We start from the raw sequence: 14,963 nt of genomic DNA, 5'->3' as shown, positions 1-14,963 counted from the left end.
TTCTAGAAAACTCCGTTGAGAGGGTATGTAGTATGTACCCTTCAGATTAATATAAACTTTGTTGTCGGGAAAACTTAAAATCAGGTACAGCTCGACTAGTCCAGTGCAACACCAGAATCCAATGGAGACCTCCTAGGACGCGCCATGTTCAGTTCCAAACATGTGGTCTGGGCCTTTTTCGCCTCAGGTGTGTATGCAGAAAGTGAATAAGAAGCCTCACCTTGAACGGCACCCAACGATTAAAACTACAAACCTTACAGATAGAGATCAGAGGTGGAGTGTCAATTCAAACCGTGAGGATATGTCGGTCTGAATTCCTTAGTTTTTATTTTGTTTATTATTTTTTAGATCTTATTTATTCATTTCTACCCATTTCATCTCATCGTTAAAAGCTTGAAATTTTGAAAAAGATAATAATATATGGATTTGGTGGCTCTTTCAGTCTGAATTTGGACGTGGCTTCTTTTCAGTTTCCTTAAGTTTACTTCGCCAGAGATTTTTTTTTTCTCTCGTTTCAGCTTTTACAGAGGGATTGGATTGATCTTCGAGGCTAACTCAGTTGAGTTTATGTTTTCTCATTTTTTTTTTAATAATCATTTTATTTGTTCACTTTCTTGATTATCATCATCGAGTTACAAGCTTGAATTCTTTAATCTATTTTCTCTCACTGCAACTTCTATAGGCAGAAGATTATTATTTTTTTATTTGGTGTACATAAATGAGAATGAACAATTAAATTTATTCTATTTAGATTTTGATGATGTTATTTTGATTACAAGAGCTTGATCCTATTTATTTATTTGCAGGGTTGTTGCTAATTTGTGCTGGATGAGGTTATCAATTTGTCAGAAGACAAGTTTTTTCTTTGTTTTGGAGGATTCGAGGTTATGAATATTGTGGCATTAAAGCATGTAACTGACAATTAACATCATTATGGGAAAACAGAATCCAACACGATTGCCAGCTATTAAGATCAAATGTGTGATTAGACCATGCATTTAAGATTTGGATGTCAACCGTTGAAATAACAATAATAAAAAAATGGCAATGATAGAACGGCAAAGCATTTGATAATTAAAAATGTGTGATATGGTTGCGGTTTGAGCAGTAAATGAGGTAAGATAATTTTAGATAAAAATTAAAAATAAAATAAAATATTATTATTATTTTAAAAATAAAATTTTTAATTATTTATTATATTTTATATAAAAATTTTAAATAATTATATCATGATACTAGACGAATGTGTAATCGCTATTTGTTCTTCGATGTACCCTTCTTGACTAATACTAAGCTAGAACTGTTTTGCTTGCTCAGCGTCCCCAACTGAACATGATTGTCTGAAATAGGGAATTTCTTCGTCGGTGTTTTAATGACTGAAAGGTAAAAGTCACAAAAATCTTGTTTCTCTCCATCCATCCACCTTTCTCCTATATTTATCTCCCTCTTCCATCTATCTGGCCATACATACATGAACTCATGATTCTTATGTATAAATTTGATTTACAGGGATTGAGTTTTGGTTAATATATTTGGATTTTTCTTTTCAGACTTACTGACCAAGTCTTTCCAAATGGAGACATCTATAGTGGTAGTTTTGACGAAGTACAGCTCAATGGAAAAGCTAAATATACATGGTCCGACGGAACAATTTATGAAGGTGATTGGGAAGGAGGGAAAATGTCAGGGAAAGGGCTGATCGTTTGGTCATCAGGGGCAAAATATGAGGGTGATATCTCGGGGGGTTATCTTCATGGTTTTGGCACGTTCACTGGACCTGATGGGTCTGTATACCGCGGGACCTGGAGGATGAATGTTCAGCATGGAATTGGAACAAAGCAGTATTCTAATTCTGATACATATGAAGGTTCATGGAAGGAAGGAGTACATGAAGGTTCTGGCAAGTATTGTTGGAATGGTGGAAACACGTATATCGGGAATTGGAAAGGTGGGAAAATGTGCGGTAGAGGGGTTATGAAATGGGTAGATGGTGATCGTTTTGATGGCTTTTGGTTAAATGGGTTCAGACATGGGTCTGGAATTTATAGCTTTGCTGATGGAGGATATTACTTTGGAAAGTGGAGTAGGGGCCTAAAAGATGGAAAAGGAACGTTATATCCTGCTGGATGTAAACATCCCTCTTTAAAAAAGTGGCATAACTCCCTTAGACGTGATGACAGAAATTTCTTTTTGTCTCACAGTTCGTCATTGAACTCAGAGGCAGGCAGGGCTACAAGACCAAGTGTTAAGCGCAGTCTTTCTGAGAAGATTTTTATTGATGGAGGTTTACGAAGTACAGGTCGCATATTACGAAGGGCTTCATTTTCAGATGAAAATTGGGGCCTCTTTGATCATGGTCGGAACATAAGATGTCATGAATCTTCAAGCATGTCATTCCATTCCTCTCATGAAGAGCAACATGAGGCACAAGATAACAGTACTTTATTTTATGAAAGGGAATATATTCAAGGAGTTTTAATAAAAGAGAGAATCAGGAAACTTGCAGTGGTATCACCCAAAACTAAACAGCGTAAAAAATTTAGTGTGAAAGAAGCAACTGGGAACTCGTGTATGGACATTTTCAAAGGCCATCAGAGCTATTATTTAATGCTTAATTTACAACTTGGCATAAGGTAAATCAGATGACCCCCCAACTTAGAAAGCCAAGTTCTATGGTATATCTTTCTTATTTTGTTTTGTCATCAATTGTGTCCATTACTACCGTGTATCTAAATTTTAAGTTAGATTTCTTGTAAAGGTTGATCATTTCATGTTACCTTCCACTCAACCATTTTTTTTTTTTTTCTGTTTTGGTTTGATTGTCTGATATATTGTTCAGATCTGTTTGGTTTTCCCACTGTAGATTCTTGCTTCCATGTGCTGCCTTCTCTTTTTCCCCCAATCGATTCTTTTATAACAATTGTTAAGCATCTCATTTAGAGCACTTATAAAAGAAGTATTTAATTTAAAGTTCACAGGTATACGGTTGGCAAGATCACACCAGTGCCTATGCGTGCAGTGCGGTCTTCTGATTTTGGCGATCGAGCTAGAATAAGGATGTATTTCCCAAGAAAGGGTTCCCAGTTTACACCTCCACACTATTCTAACGATTTCTACTGGAAAGACTACTGCCCAATGGTCTTCAGGTGTCTTTCAATCTCATGCATAGTCATTGCTTTATTTGTGAAAGAGTATACTAATTAGCACCCTGCAATTGAATATTTTGGTTTGAGACTAAATGACTATAAATCTGTTTGTTTAGATCCTGAAAAGGCTGCATACTGCCCAAATTATGATCTTAATTTTTTTAGAGAAGAGTGTTATGACCTTTACAAACTCAACAACAACCACAAGTGCTTAATGCATCTCCAATTTTTTTCCGTGATTTGGAATTTACATTATAGAATGCCGTTGGTGACAAAGCCCAATTGATCACCATTGGGTAGATGGCTGGGACACTAATTACAATTTGTGAAGTGCACGGAAAGGAAGAGATGTGGGAGAAAAGAAGGTTATCTATCTACCGTCTGCAAGTTTGACTTCCCACTTTCATAGACACTCTGCTAATGGTCCAATGAGGCAAATTTCCTAGTATGTCTTAGTGAATCGCTACTTGCTGAGAAAATAAGTCTTGAGATCATCAAAAGAAGCAGATGTTCATATTTAATTTATAATGGCAGCATCTGTTCGAGTTTCCAAATCATCCATTATGTTGCTCATGTTCATTTAGATCCTTAAACTTATTATTTTGCAAGTTTTTTGGAGTGTATATGAAAACTATAGATTTCATTTAGATTCTGCTGCCCTACCTATGAATTACCTGGATCTACTGTTGGGGACTGCCTCAAGGATTGTAACAATATGGGATACAATGATCGAGAAGATCGAACGTAGATTGGCTGGTTGGAAGAGATTATACTTGTCGAAAGGGGGTAGGATCACTCTAATCAAAAGTACTCTCTCTAATCTAGCAACGTATTTTCATCCCTATTCCCAATTCCAGCAAGTGTGCCGATCCAGATTGAGAAACTGTATAGGGACTTCCTTTGGAGTGGCATGGGGGATAACTTTAAATTTTATCTTGTCAAATGGAATAAGGTATGTTCCCCACTTCCCGTAGAAGGGTTGGGTATTAGAAACCTAAAGATTTTCAACAGGGCACTACTTAGAAAATGGTTGTGGCGATATAACATGAAATCGGAAGCTCTATGGAAGTCGGTGATTGATTATAAATATGGAAGTGTGTGGGAGGTTGGTGTAGCAGAGAGGTAAATCGGCCTCACGAAATGGGGACTTGGAAGCATATTAGTTGGGGATGGGAGGTGTTTTTTTCGTCATACTAGACTTGTATTGGGAGCTGGTTCTAGAATAAAATTCTGGAGCAACATATGGTGTGGAAATAATACACTAAAAGATTTATTCCCCTCAGTATTCAGGATTGCATGTGAGAAAGAAGCTTCAGTGGCTAATTTTATGGTGATAGCTAGAGATCAAATACAGTGGAACATCGTCTTTAGCAAGGCAGCCAAGACTGGGAAGTTGGTAGTTTTGAGGAGTTCTTCCGACTTTTGTATTCTATGAGACCGAGCATCCAAGGAAATGACAAGTTGTGGTGGGTACCGGCTGGTAAAGGCACATTTTCAGTTCGATCGTTCTATAAGTCTCCCACGCAGGTGCAGAACACTCAGTTTCCATGGAAGAGGATCTGGCGGAATAAGACACCTCCCAAAGAAACTTTCTTTGCATGGATAGCTTCACTGGGAAAGATTTTGACGACGGATAATCTGAGAAGACGTGGGGTGATCATAATAGATTGGTGTTGCATGTGCAAGAAGAGTAGTGAAACTGTAGATCATCTTCTACTGCATTGTGATGTTGCTAGAGCGCTATGAGTTGAGGTGTTCAGCCGATTAGAGTTAGCTTGGGTATTGCCCGCCACAGTGGAGGCGCTCTTGGCTTGTTGGACAAATCTATGGGGTATTTCACAAATCAAAGCCGTGTGGAAGATGATTCCTATTTGTATTCTATGGTGCTTATGGTAGGAACGAAATGACACGATGTTCGAAGACAAGGAGAGATCTTTTAAGGACCTTAGATTTTTTTTTGTTAGAATGTTATTCATATGGGCCATAGCTATAGATTTTAATAGTTTAGACCTGAATGAATTTCTTGTTTCATTTTCTTCATCCTAGATAGGTGTTTTCCTCTTGTATACCATCTTGTGTACGCTGGGCTATGCTTATTCTATTAATACAATCGTTTACTTATAATATATATATATATATTTCAACCTTAGGACTATTCTAAGAAAAACTGAAAGATAACACAAATGTTCACTTGCCCTATATGATTGAAAGATTAAATTTGGAAATATGTGGTTGGAGGCTAAGGGTTTTGTGGATAAGGTAAGAATGTGGTGGTCTTCATACTCTTTTTCTGGTATTCCGAGCTTTGTTCTGGCCCGTAAACTTAAAGCATCAAAAACAAATTTGAAGAAGTGGAATGCTGAGGAGTTTGGGAACACGGAAAATAAAAGGAAATTTTTGATGCAGCAGTTGCAAAGTTTGGAGGAAAGGGAGCTGTTGGGGGACTTATCCAGTGAGGAATTGGAGAGAAAAAAAGTGGTGGTGGATGATTTTTTAATGGAGGAAATCTCTTGGAGATAGAAATCCCAGGTCCCTTGGCTAAATGAAGGTGACAAGTGCACGAAAGTTTTCCGCCGTATGGCGAACTTTCATCTAAGAAATAATGCAATTGAAGTTCTTCATGATGGTGAAAACATCATTTCAGATCAAGAGGTCATTAAGGATCACATTGTCAGTTTTTATGAGAAGTTTAGAGAAGAATATTGGAGACCAAAGCTTGATGGACTGTTTTTTAACTCTATTGATCAAGCAAGTGCAGAATGGTTGGAGAGAGCTTGCACTTATTCCCAAAAAGGTAGGGGTTGTGGAGATGCGAGATGCGGGATTTTCGGCCTATTAGTTTGGTGAATGAGGTTTACAAGATAATCTCGAAGGTGTTAGCTAATCGTGTGAGTGGGGTGTTGGGAAATATTATATCGAAATCTCAAAATGCCTTTGTAAGAGGGAGACAAATTCTTGATTCAGTATTAGTTGCTAATGAGTATGTGGACAGCAGAATTAAATCAAATGAATCTGGAATTTTGATTAAATTCGACATGGAAAAAGCGTATGACCATATTAGCTGGGATTTTCCCTTGTATTTGCTTGGGAGATATGGTTTTGGAGAGAAATGGTGTATGTGGATCAAACATTGCATTTTGACGTCGAGAGTTTCCATTTTGGTGAATGGCACTCCGGTTGGGTTTTTTAGGCCTCATTTGTTTTCGCAGATGAGATAAGATAAGTTGAGATAAAAGTTGAAAGTTGAATAAAATATTGTTAGAATATATTTTTTTAATATTATTTTTGTTTTGAGATCTGAAAAAGTTGAATTGTTTATTTTATTTTGTGTGGGAATTTGAAAAAGTTATAATGATTAGATGAGATGAGATGAAAAGTTTTGTAAAAGTGAACGAGGCCTTAATAGTTCACGTGGTTTGAGACAAGGAGATCCGCTATCACCTTTTCTTTTCTTTTAGTCCTTGTCATGGATGCATTGAGTAGAATGTTGGAAGCGGCGGTAGAAGGAAGGTACTTGTCAGGTTTTGAGGTGGGCAATGAGGAACCGAATAGCATGAAATTATCTCATCTTTTTTTTGCCGATGACACATTGATTTTCAGTGATCCCAATCAAGAACATGTTTGATCTTTGAGAGCATTGTTGTTATGTTTTGAAGCTGTCTCGAGTCTCAGGATTAACCTCAACAAGTCTGAAATTGTACCAATGGGTGCCGTAGGTAACATTTCAGATTTGGCTAATATTTTGGAGTGTTAGATTGCTTCACTGCCATTGAAGTATCTTCGTCTTCCCTTGGGGGCTCCTCACAAATCTATTTTGATATGGGATGGGGTTATTGAGAAGATTGAGAGAAGAGAAGGTTGGCTGGATGGAAAAAGTTATATTTGTCTAAAGGGGGAAGAATTACTTTGATAAAGAGTATGTTGTCTAATCTTCCTACATATTTTCTTTCACTTTTCCCTTTGCCGGCTGGGGTTGCTAGTAGAATTGAGAATATTTATCATGGGAGAAATAGGAGAGGAAAAGAAGTTACATTTGGTTAGTTGGAATAAGATTTGTCAACTGGTTTCTTGTGGAGGATTGGGGGTGAGAAATTTGAGACTGTTTAATAAAGCACTCCTTGGAAAATGGCTTTGGAGATATCATGAAGAGAGAGATGCTTTATGGAAGAATGTTGTTGCTGTTAAATATGGGAGTGGTCGAGTGGGTGGGGGGATTGGTGTTCTAATGAAGTTAGAGAAACGTATGGGGTGAGTTTATGGAGGGGTATTAGGAAAGGTTGGAGGGAGTTTTCTAAACATATTAAATTTAAGGTGGGGGAAGGGAAGAGGATTCTCTTTTGGCATGACATTTGGTGTGGGGAATCAGCTTTTAAATCAGATTTTCCATCTCTTTACAGGATTGCAAGGGATCAAAATGTTGTTGTGGCAGATTACCTTCAATGTACAGATAATAATATTCTATGGAATGTTGACTTTATTAGAGATGCAAATGACTAGGAAGTGAATGTTGTTTCAGATTTTCTGGGAAAGAATTTGCAACTCAAAAGTGATGCAGGGAAGAGAGGACAGGCTATTGTGGGATCATGCTGGAAATCTCAGGTTTTCAGTTAGCTCTTTTTATAAAATGCTTAATTGTCATTTTGGCTGTGTATTCCCCTGGAAAAGCATTTTGAGGGTGAAGGTACCTACTAAGGTGGCGTTCTTCAGTTGGGTGGTTGCTCTAGGGAAAGTATTAACCACGGATAACATTAGAAAACGTGGTTTGTGTATAGTTGATTGGTGTGTCATATGCAAGAAGGATGGTGAATCTGTAAATCTTTTTTTCTTTTTTTTTTCACATTGTGAGGTGGCAAAGTCTTTGTGGAATGAGGTTATTGGTCATACAGGTTTATATTGGGTGATGCCTAAGGAAATTGTGGATCTCCTTGCATGTTGGCGTGGTTTTGAGGCAAGGAAATGTGCTGCTGCCAGATGAAGAATGATTCCTTTGTGTTTAATGTGGTGTTTATGGCTGGGAAGGAATGAGAGATGTTTTGAAGACAGAGCGTTCTTTTGAAGATCTTCATTATTTTTTCTTTTCTACTTTGAGTTTGTGGGCTAGGATCTTTGTAAGGAATGATGATAATGTACTGAATCTGTTTCTGTCGTAGTTTCTTGCTTTCTAGTGTATAGCAGGTATTTCCTTTGTATGTTTCCTGTGTACTTCGGCTGTGCCTATTCTTGGTAATAAAATTCTTATTAATTATAAAAAAAAAAAATGATTGAGAGGCTATTTTAGTTTCTTTAAATTCCATATGTATTACCAGTTTCATATACAGATCCAGTTAGTTGGGAGCCTTTTAGTATTTTGATTGTCCACTTCACTTCCTTTTTGCCTTGGTGAAATTACTTCATATTTTATTCATATTTAGCACTAATAATACTCCTGACCACTGATGAATGCTGTTTGGTGAAGGATGTGGTTTTATTTACCACTAAGCATCTTTCTGTTTGTTATAAGAAGTGATGACCTGAAAATGATTTAGTTAATATGAGTTCTTAAATGGCAAGAGAATTTTGTCATCAATATTGCTATGTTTAATGCCCCTTACATCCAACTGAGGACATTGTTTGAGGAATCATTCAAAAAAGAGTTATAACTGCATTACAATTAGGATTTGAAAAGCAATCAGATCAATGATAAAGTACTGGGAGTTATTTACTTGTCAAAAAATTACTGAGAGTTCTGTGAGATTTTATAAATATATCTTTTTTTTAGAGAGAGAGAGTTGGTCTTTTCTTTTTTAAGGCCAAAGTACAATGTTTCTTGACAAACGGGGTATATTATGAGAAAAGGGCATGTTATCATTGGTTGTCACTTTCAACAAAATGATTAATAAGCTGGAAAATTGCATTCGAGATTTATAGAGCAGAACTGCAGGGGTCATCTTCAATAATCTGTCGAGAAGGAGGTTGAATTTATTACCATCTCTAACAAGATGTGTATGGGTAATATATAAAACCATACTTAATGGAGAGTTTTTTATGCAGATGGATGTTTTACTATCCATACATTCCCAAGCGGGCTGTTTAACAAATGAACCCCATTTTCAGGAATTTGAGGGATATGTTCAAATTAGATGCAGCTGAGTACATGATGTCAATGTGTGGCGATGATGGTCTGAGGGAACTTTCTTCTCCTGGGAAAAGTGGCAGTATATTTTATCTTTCTCATGATGACAGATTTGTGATTAAGACTTTGAAAAAACCAGAACTGAAGGTTTGAACAAACACAAGTTTCTAGTTTATGTTATATTTTATCTCTGCTCTATGTATCAAATCCCTAGCACGTCCACTAATCTACCAAGCCGTTTGCTGGTTTCTGTGAATATCTTTTTTTCTATAATTATTTTCTGTGAAGATCATCTATTTCAATAGTCAACTTTACAGGATTTTCACTTTATTCGTGCTTCTTTACATTTGCCTCTCTTAAATGATTGAGATATGCTTATAATATGAAATTGAAATTGCTTCCAAGTTGAGTGTTAACTTGAACTGTTTAAATCCAAACAACGTGGGATATGGAGCTGTTACAGAGATCCTCATTGATTGTGTATAGCCTTTCTAGTATGATTATACTATTTGTTACAGAGATGATCTTTGATTCTGTATAGCCTTTCTAGTAAGATTATACCTCACTGTAATTAGGGGTACCTGTCCTGCTTTCAATTGAAGAAGATTGACTTAGCAGCTGAGCCTACAAGAAAAGTATAGCGTAGGATTAGAATTAACGAATAGTAGCACGAAAAAACAAAAGATTCTGCTTTTATTTCTTGTTCTCTGTCAAGCAATGATTTTCCCATTGTATATGATTAAACATTTTATTGGTGAGGATATTAGCTGTTCATCCCCTGCTAACACCAGTCTTAAAGCCTTTGTTTCCCATGACTTGGTCCCTAAATACCATTAAAGAATAAGAATTGTTATTTTAAAATTTTGCAGGGATAAGCCATCAGCTTAGCAGAAAATATGCTGTGTTATTGATATTGGTAGTGTTCCATCCATTTGTTGATAGTTCTTCTGTTTTATCTTTCTGTTATTGTTGTTTTCCCCCTTTGGTGTTCTTGAATTTGTGGGTATGATAATGGCACTATGCGATTTGCTTTAGATTTTAGGTGATGGTCTATTTCTTAACTTTTTGTTGGCTCTTTGTAATGCATGTTTCTAATTAGAATTGTTACTTGAGGAATTATTCGGCTTTCTTAGATTGTACCTCTCGTGAAGGAAGGACATCAGTCATGAATATAATTTTTTGCCTCTTTTATATAGGTTCTGCTCAAGATGCTTCCTTACTATTACCGTCATGTAGGGGAACATGAGAACACTCTGATAACAAAATTTTTTGGGCTCCACAGGATAACATTAAACGGTGGAAGAAAGGTATCTCTCATCCTGTCATATGGCTCTTGTTTCCTTTCTGTTATGCAGGAAACTTATGATTATGCGTTTCTTTGATCATTTTCATGTAGGTACGTTTTGTGGTCATGGGGAATATGTTTTGCACAGAATTACAAATTCACCGTCGTTATGATCTGAAAGGATCATCTCAAGGAAGATTCACAGATAAAGACAAAATTGATGAGACTACCACATTGAAAGATCGTGATCTATCATATGCATTTCATATGGACAAATTATTGCGAGAATCCCTTTTTAGGTAAGTTCTCTTATTGTAGAAATTGTGGTGTGAACTTTGATTTTGCAACCTATTATGATCTGCTTATTAGTAATGAATTTGATACCAAGACTAGGGAAACATTGAAATACTTTAAGCTCAAACCCAAATTGATTTATCTGCTTACATGGATTCAAAACCCACAGAGCGTGTAACTTATAAAATGGAGAGAGAGAGAGAGAGAGAGGCCCTGTATGTTATGTGGTTTAAGATTTTTTTTTACTGAAAATGCTTGAGCAAATTACTGGAGTAATAAGCTCTATTTCTGAGCCAACAAACTTGTGCAGAGTACCCAAATAATCAATCTCCAATTGAGAGCAACCCTGCGGCTGTTTGTTATGGTGGATTCAGTTGAAGCCCACATTCCTCTGTGGCTCAAAACCTTCAGACCTTGTAGAGATCAGTGAGAATGGGACTCATCTCCCTTCGAGCTCCCTATAGAATCCCTAAAAACTCTCTAATTACTAACCAATTTGTAACTGATGAGAATGATAACAGTAAATAACTGAGAAGACTGGGAAAGAAATCTCAAGTCTCAACGCTTAATTGAGCAGACTCACTGGTTTCTGCACCTCCCCATATCTTATCTTGAATTGTATAACCTTGCCTACCATGCACAGAGGAAAACCCAATATGTGGACGTGAGTGCTCCCAACTGCTCATTGATTTCTATAATAACAGTACTTCAGTGCTTAATGAGTTGGTTTTAATTTTGTCTTTTTATTTAGCAAGGACAGAATGAGAAGGAAAGTGCACACTTGGTTCACTTCCTGAATCTTGAAATCCAGAAATGAACATTCAAAGGGTGACGTAACCAAAGTACCCAACACTAATGGTTTTTGTTATGTTATAACTGCTACAACTACAAAACCTTAGATTTTGACACTGGTTACAGTAAGTTGATTATCCCATACAGTAGAGAATCTATATAATAGCAAACTTCAGAGTGAAATGGGTATATTACCAACTAGCACTACCTACTGGGTTGTTTTCTCTTTTCATGATCTTTTCTATATTAATATGATTTTCTGCAGTAGTAATGTTTGTGTACTTCTGATGGTCAGTGGATTTGGATTTCTTTTTTCCTCCACCACAGACAAATTTCTCTGGATTGCATGTTCTTAGAATCTCAGCGGATAATTGATTACAGCCTTCTGTTGGGATTACACTTTAGAGCTCCTGAGCATCTCAAGGCTCTCGTAGAAAATCCCAGTGCTTTACCCCATGGTGATGGTAGATATTTCTTTCTCTGTGAACATCTTTTCTAAACTTTGGTGTATTTTCATTATGCTCTTATTGCATTTTGGCTAACATCCTTGTGCTTTCTCAATGCCATTTAACTGTTTAACTGTCCCACAAAGATTTCTGTCAGTTATATCGCAGAAAATGTTGTTTATAAGATTACTTGCTCTGTTCCGTAGTATTTGAGATATGATTACTTGATTTCCTGGCTTCCACATTCAAAGCTCTGAAAGCTGCTGAAATTTTGTTGGTTCGACTATGCTTTTTTTTTTTTTTTTTTTGGGGGGGGGGGGGTAAATGACAATACCTTCTAGACACAAGCACAAAAACACATAGTACTTGTACATTGCACATATAAATGGTCATGGTCTACATAATGCATGCATTTAAACCCAATTGATCATTTTTGGATGTGCTTCAAATACATCAGGTGACAATTTCAACTGAAACCAATGACCTTTGGGTCGAATGAAACTTAACTTACTCTCCTATATGAATGGGGTGGGGGGGGGGGGGGGGGGGGGGGACGCATGGGGCATGGATGAGGTAACAGCTCCGAGTCCATGGGGTGCCAGTTACTCACGAATCAAAACTGGTTTTAGAATTGCATCATTGGTTGCCTGTGTTGTTATATTTAAGTTCTAAGATTTTATGCACCAAGAGGCTTTACAATCGGCAACAACAGCTAGAAATGTGGGTTTATGTTTTGCATAGTCAGATTTGGCTTTATTCTCTCCTGCTGTGTGCCTCCAACAACTTCAGGATTCAGGACTCATATTTTGTTAATTTGAAGAATGAGCTGGTATGTGGTTTGGAGCAATCCAGTAATATTTTTTTTTTTTTTTATAAGCAATGCAGTTTTATTAAAAGCGCTAAGGTAGCAAGGACATATACAAAAAAGATACACCCAACTGGCACAAAAAAATAAAAAGAACAAAAAATTTTTAATCCTAGAAACCTAGTGCAATGGGAGCTGGCGTGGGCACTTGTCCAAGCATATAGGGTGCTGAAAACCATAGCTCTTAAATTTGATACCGTCCTCTCACAATCAAAAGTTTAGGCATTTGGATCTTGCCAAATGTGCCACATTACCCACAAGGAGACCATCCTCCAAACTTTTGAATTTCTATGAGTTCCACTAGGACTCTGTCAGCATGATGGTGGGACATGACTCACTCAATCCCCAAAATGCAGAAAGAGATTAAGAGAGGAAAAAATAATGAATGAGGGACTATATGCTTTCATTCAGTAGTAATTTTTTTTTTTTTTTTTGAGATCGGTAATCATTCAGTAATTATTTGATAGTTTGTTTACTCTTGCATATAATATGAGATGGGTGTTTAGACTTTTGTGCAGGTGTCTCGATCTGAGGGCACCATATCTTCTTTGAGCGTTCTTTATTATTATCTGGCTCTATCTCTGCTTTAGAACTTCTAAGTATTATTAAGTAGTTTTCACTTTCAAGCTTATGTTCCATTTCCATCAGATGGAGTTTCACAAGGAGAACCCTTTATTCCTTCTAACGGCCTGCTACTAGTAACCCATGAACCCAGCTCTGTCAGCAAACCACCTGGTTCTCACGTCAGAGGAAGTACGTTGAGAGCATATTCTTTAGGTGACAAGGAAGCTGATCTTTTACTGCCTGGTACTGGGAGGTAGCTCCTATCATTCTTAACTTTTGTTGCTAACACTGCTATTTTCTCTTTTCAGTAATAAGACATTCATCCCTTCCCTTTATGTTCATGGAATGACAGCCCCTAATTTATACTCTCCTGCACCTACACAACAATTATGACATCTTAGCTGAGATGTGTTGATGGAATTACTTTTAGTCACTCGATTTACTTCCGGTTCTTTACTTTTAGTTAAGCTAGGAATTTATGGACGTGTAAAATATCATCTTTACTGCCCTTTGACATGAATCTGAGCTAGACTTGTTAATATGATGGTGGTTCTGATGGGTGCATATGAAATATTGAAATGGACAAAACATTTCTTGCTTCCTATGTGCTTGTTTTCTTCAGCTCAAACTCAAGTCCTTTTCCTAGTTCTTTACAATTGCTTCCAACTTGAGCAACAATGAAGGGCAGCTGTAGATTTGCTTCATGATATTGTCACCAGTGGATGCTGCTATGAAGCTAGCTTGTTATTGAAATTTGAGGAATAATGTTCTCTATATTTAGATAGGGCTTAGCTCAGCAGTATATAATTAACAGCCAATTACATTTTTACTCCTCAGGTTACGTGTACAGTTGGGGGTTAACATGCCAGCTCAGGCTAATCGGAAGCTTCAGCAGGATGATGATTCCGGAGTTGAACTTTTTGAGGTTTATGATGTTGTTCTGTATTTGGGAATAATTGATATATTACAGGAATACAATGTGAAAAAGAAGCTCGAGCATACATTGAAATCGTTGCATTTTGACCCCACTACAATATCAGCAGTTGAACCCAAGCTGTATGCTACACGTTTTATCAATTTCCTGAAGACAGTTTTCCCAGATGTTTCATGATCTATTGTGTTTTTTACTCTTTTTTTTTTTTTGTTTCCTTACTGCTTATGATCATCCTTTTATAGGAAAAGCTGTGTTTCTTGTCATAATTCTTTTTACAGCCATTCATTGTAAAGTACACATCATATAATAAATTATCCACAGTTTACTGTTTATATGGAAGAAAAGATGAATTTCCTTCTCTTTTGAATTGAAGCACTTTTCTATAGTATTCCCACATCAACAACTTGGGAGCTTTTAGTCAAAATTTTACTGCCTGGAAGGAACATTGTTGATCACTTGACTTGCAAACCACGTTGGGACATCATAAACAATAATCCACTTCTGCCAGATTTATAAATTATAATT

General features: G+C 36.8%; 1 protein-coding gene across 2 annotated transcripts; it reads left to right on the top strand.

Annotated features, from left to right (window-relative positions):
* The first annotated feature begins 397 nt into the window (after window positions 1-397).
* LOC121254798 (phosphatidylinositol 4-phosphate 5-kinase 8-like) lies at window positions 398-14,770 on the top strand. Of its 2 annotated transcripts, XM_041154952.1 has the most exons (10): window positions 398-558; window positions 1,318-1,383; window positions 1,551-2,633; window positions 2,979-3,146; window positions 9,240-9,405; window positions 10,455-10,565; window positions 10,655-10,842; window positions 11,957-12,093; window positions 13,589-13,757; window positions 14,342-14,770. In XM_041154952.1, exons 2-10 carry the CDS (start codon window positions 1,373-1,375, stop codon window positions 14,613-14,615), a joined length of 2,307 nt encoding a protein of 768 aa, XP_041010886.1. In that variant the 5' UTR covers window positions 398-558; window positions 1,318-1,372; the 3' UTR covers window positions 14,616-14,770. The 2 variants fall into 2 exon arrangements, with proteins under 2 accessions (XP_041010886.1, XP_041010885.1); XM_041154951.1 differs by lacking the exon at window positions 398-558 and having other exon boundaries at window positions 1,225-1,383.
* Window positions 14,771-14,963: the final 193 nt, after the last annotated feature.

This window comes from Juglans microcarpa x Juglans regia, chromosome 3D, assembly GCF_004785595.1.
Source record: "Juglans microcarpa x Juglans regia isolate MS1-56 chromosome 3D, Jm3101_v1.0, whole genome shotgun sequence".
In the NCBI taxonomy this organism is placed as follows: domain Eukaryota; kingdom Viridiplantae; phylum Streptophyta; class Magnoliopsida; order Fagales; family Juglandaceae; genus Juglans; species Juglans microcarpa x Juglans regia.
This window is presented reverse-complemented; position numbering and strand designations above follow the sequence as displayed.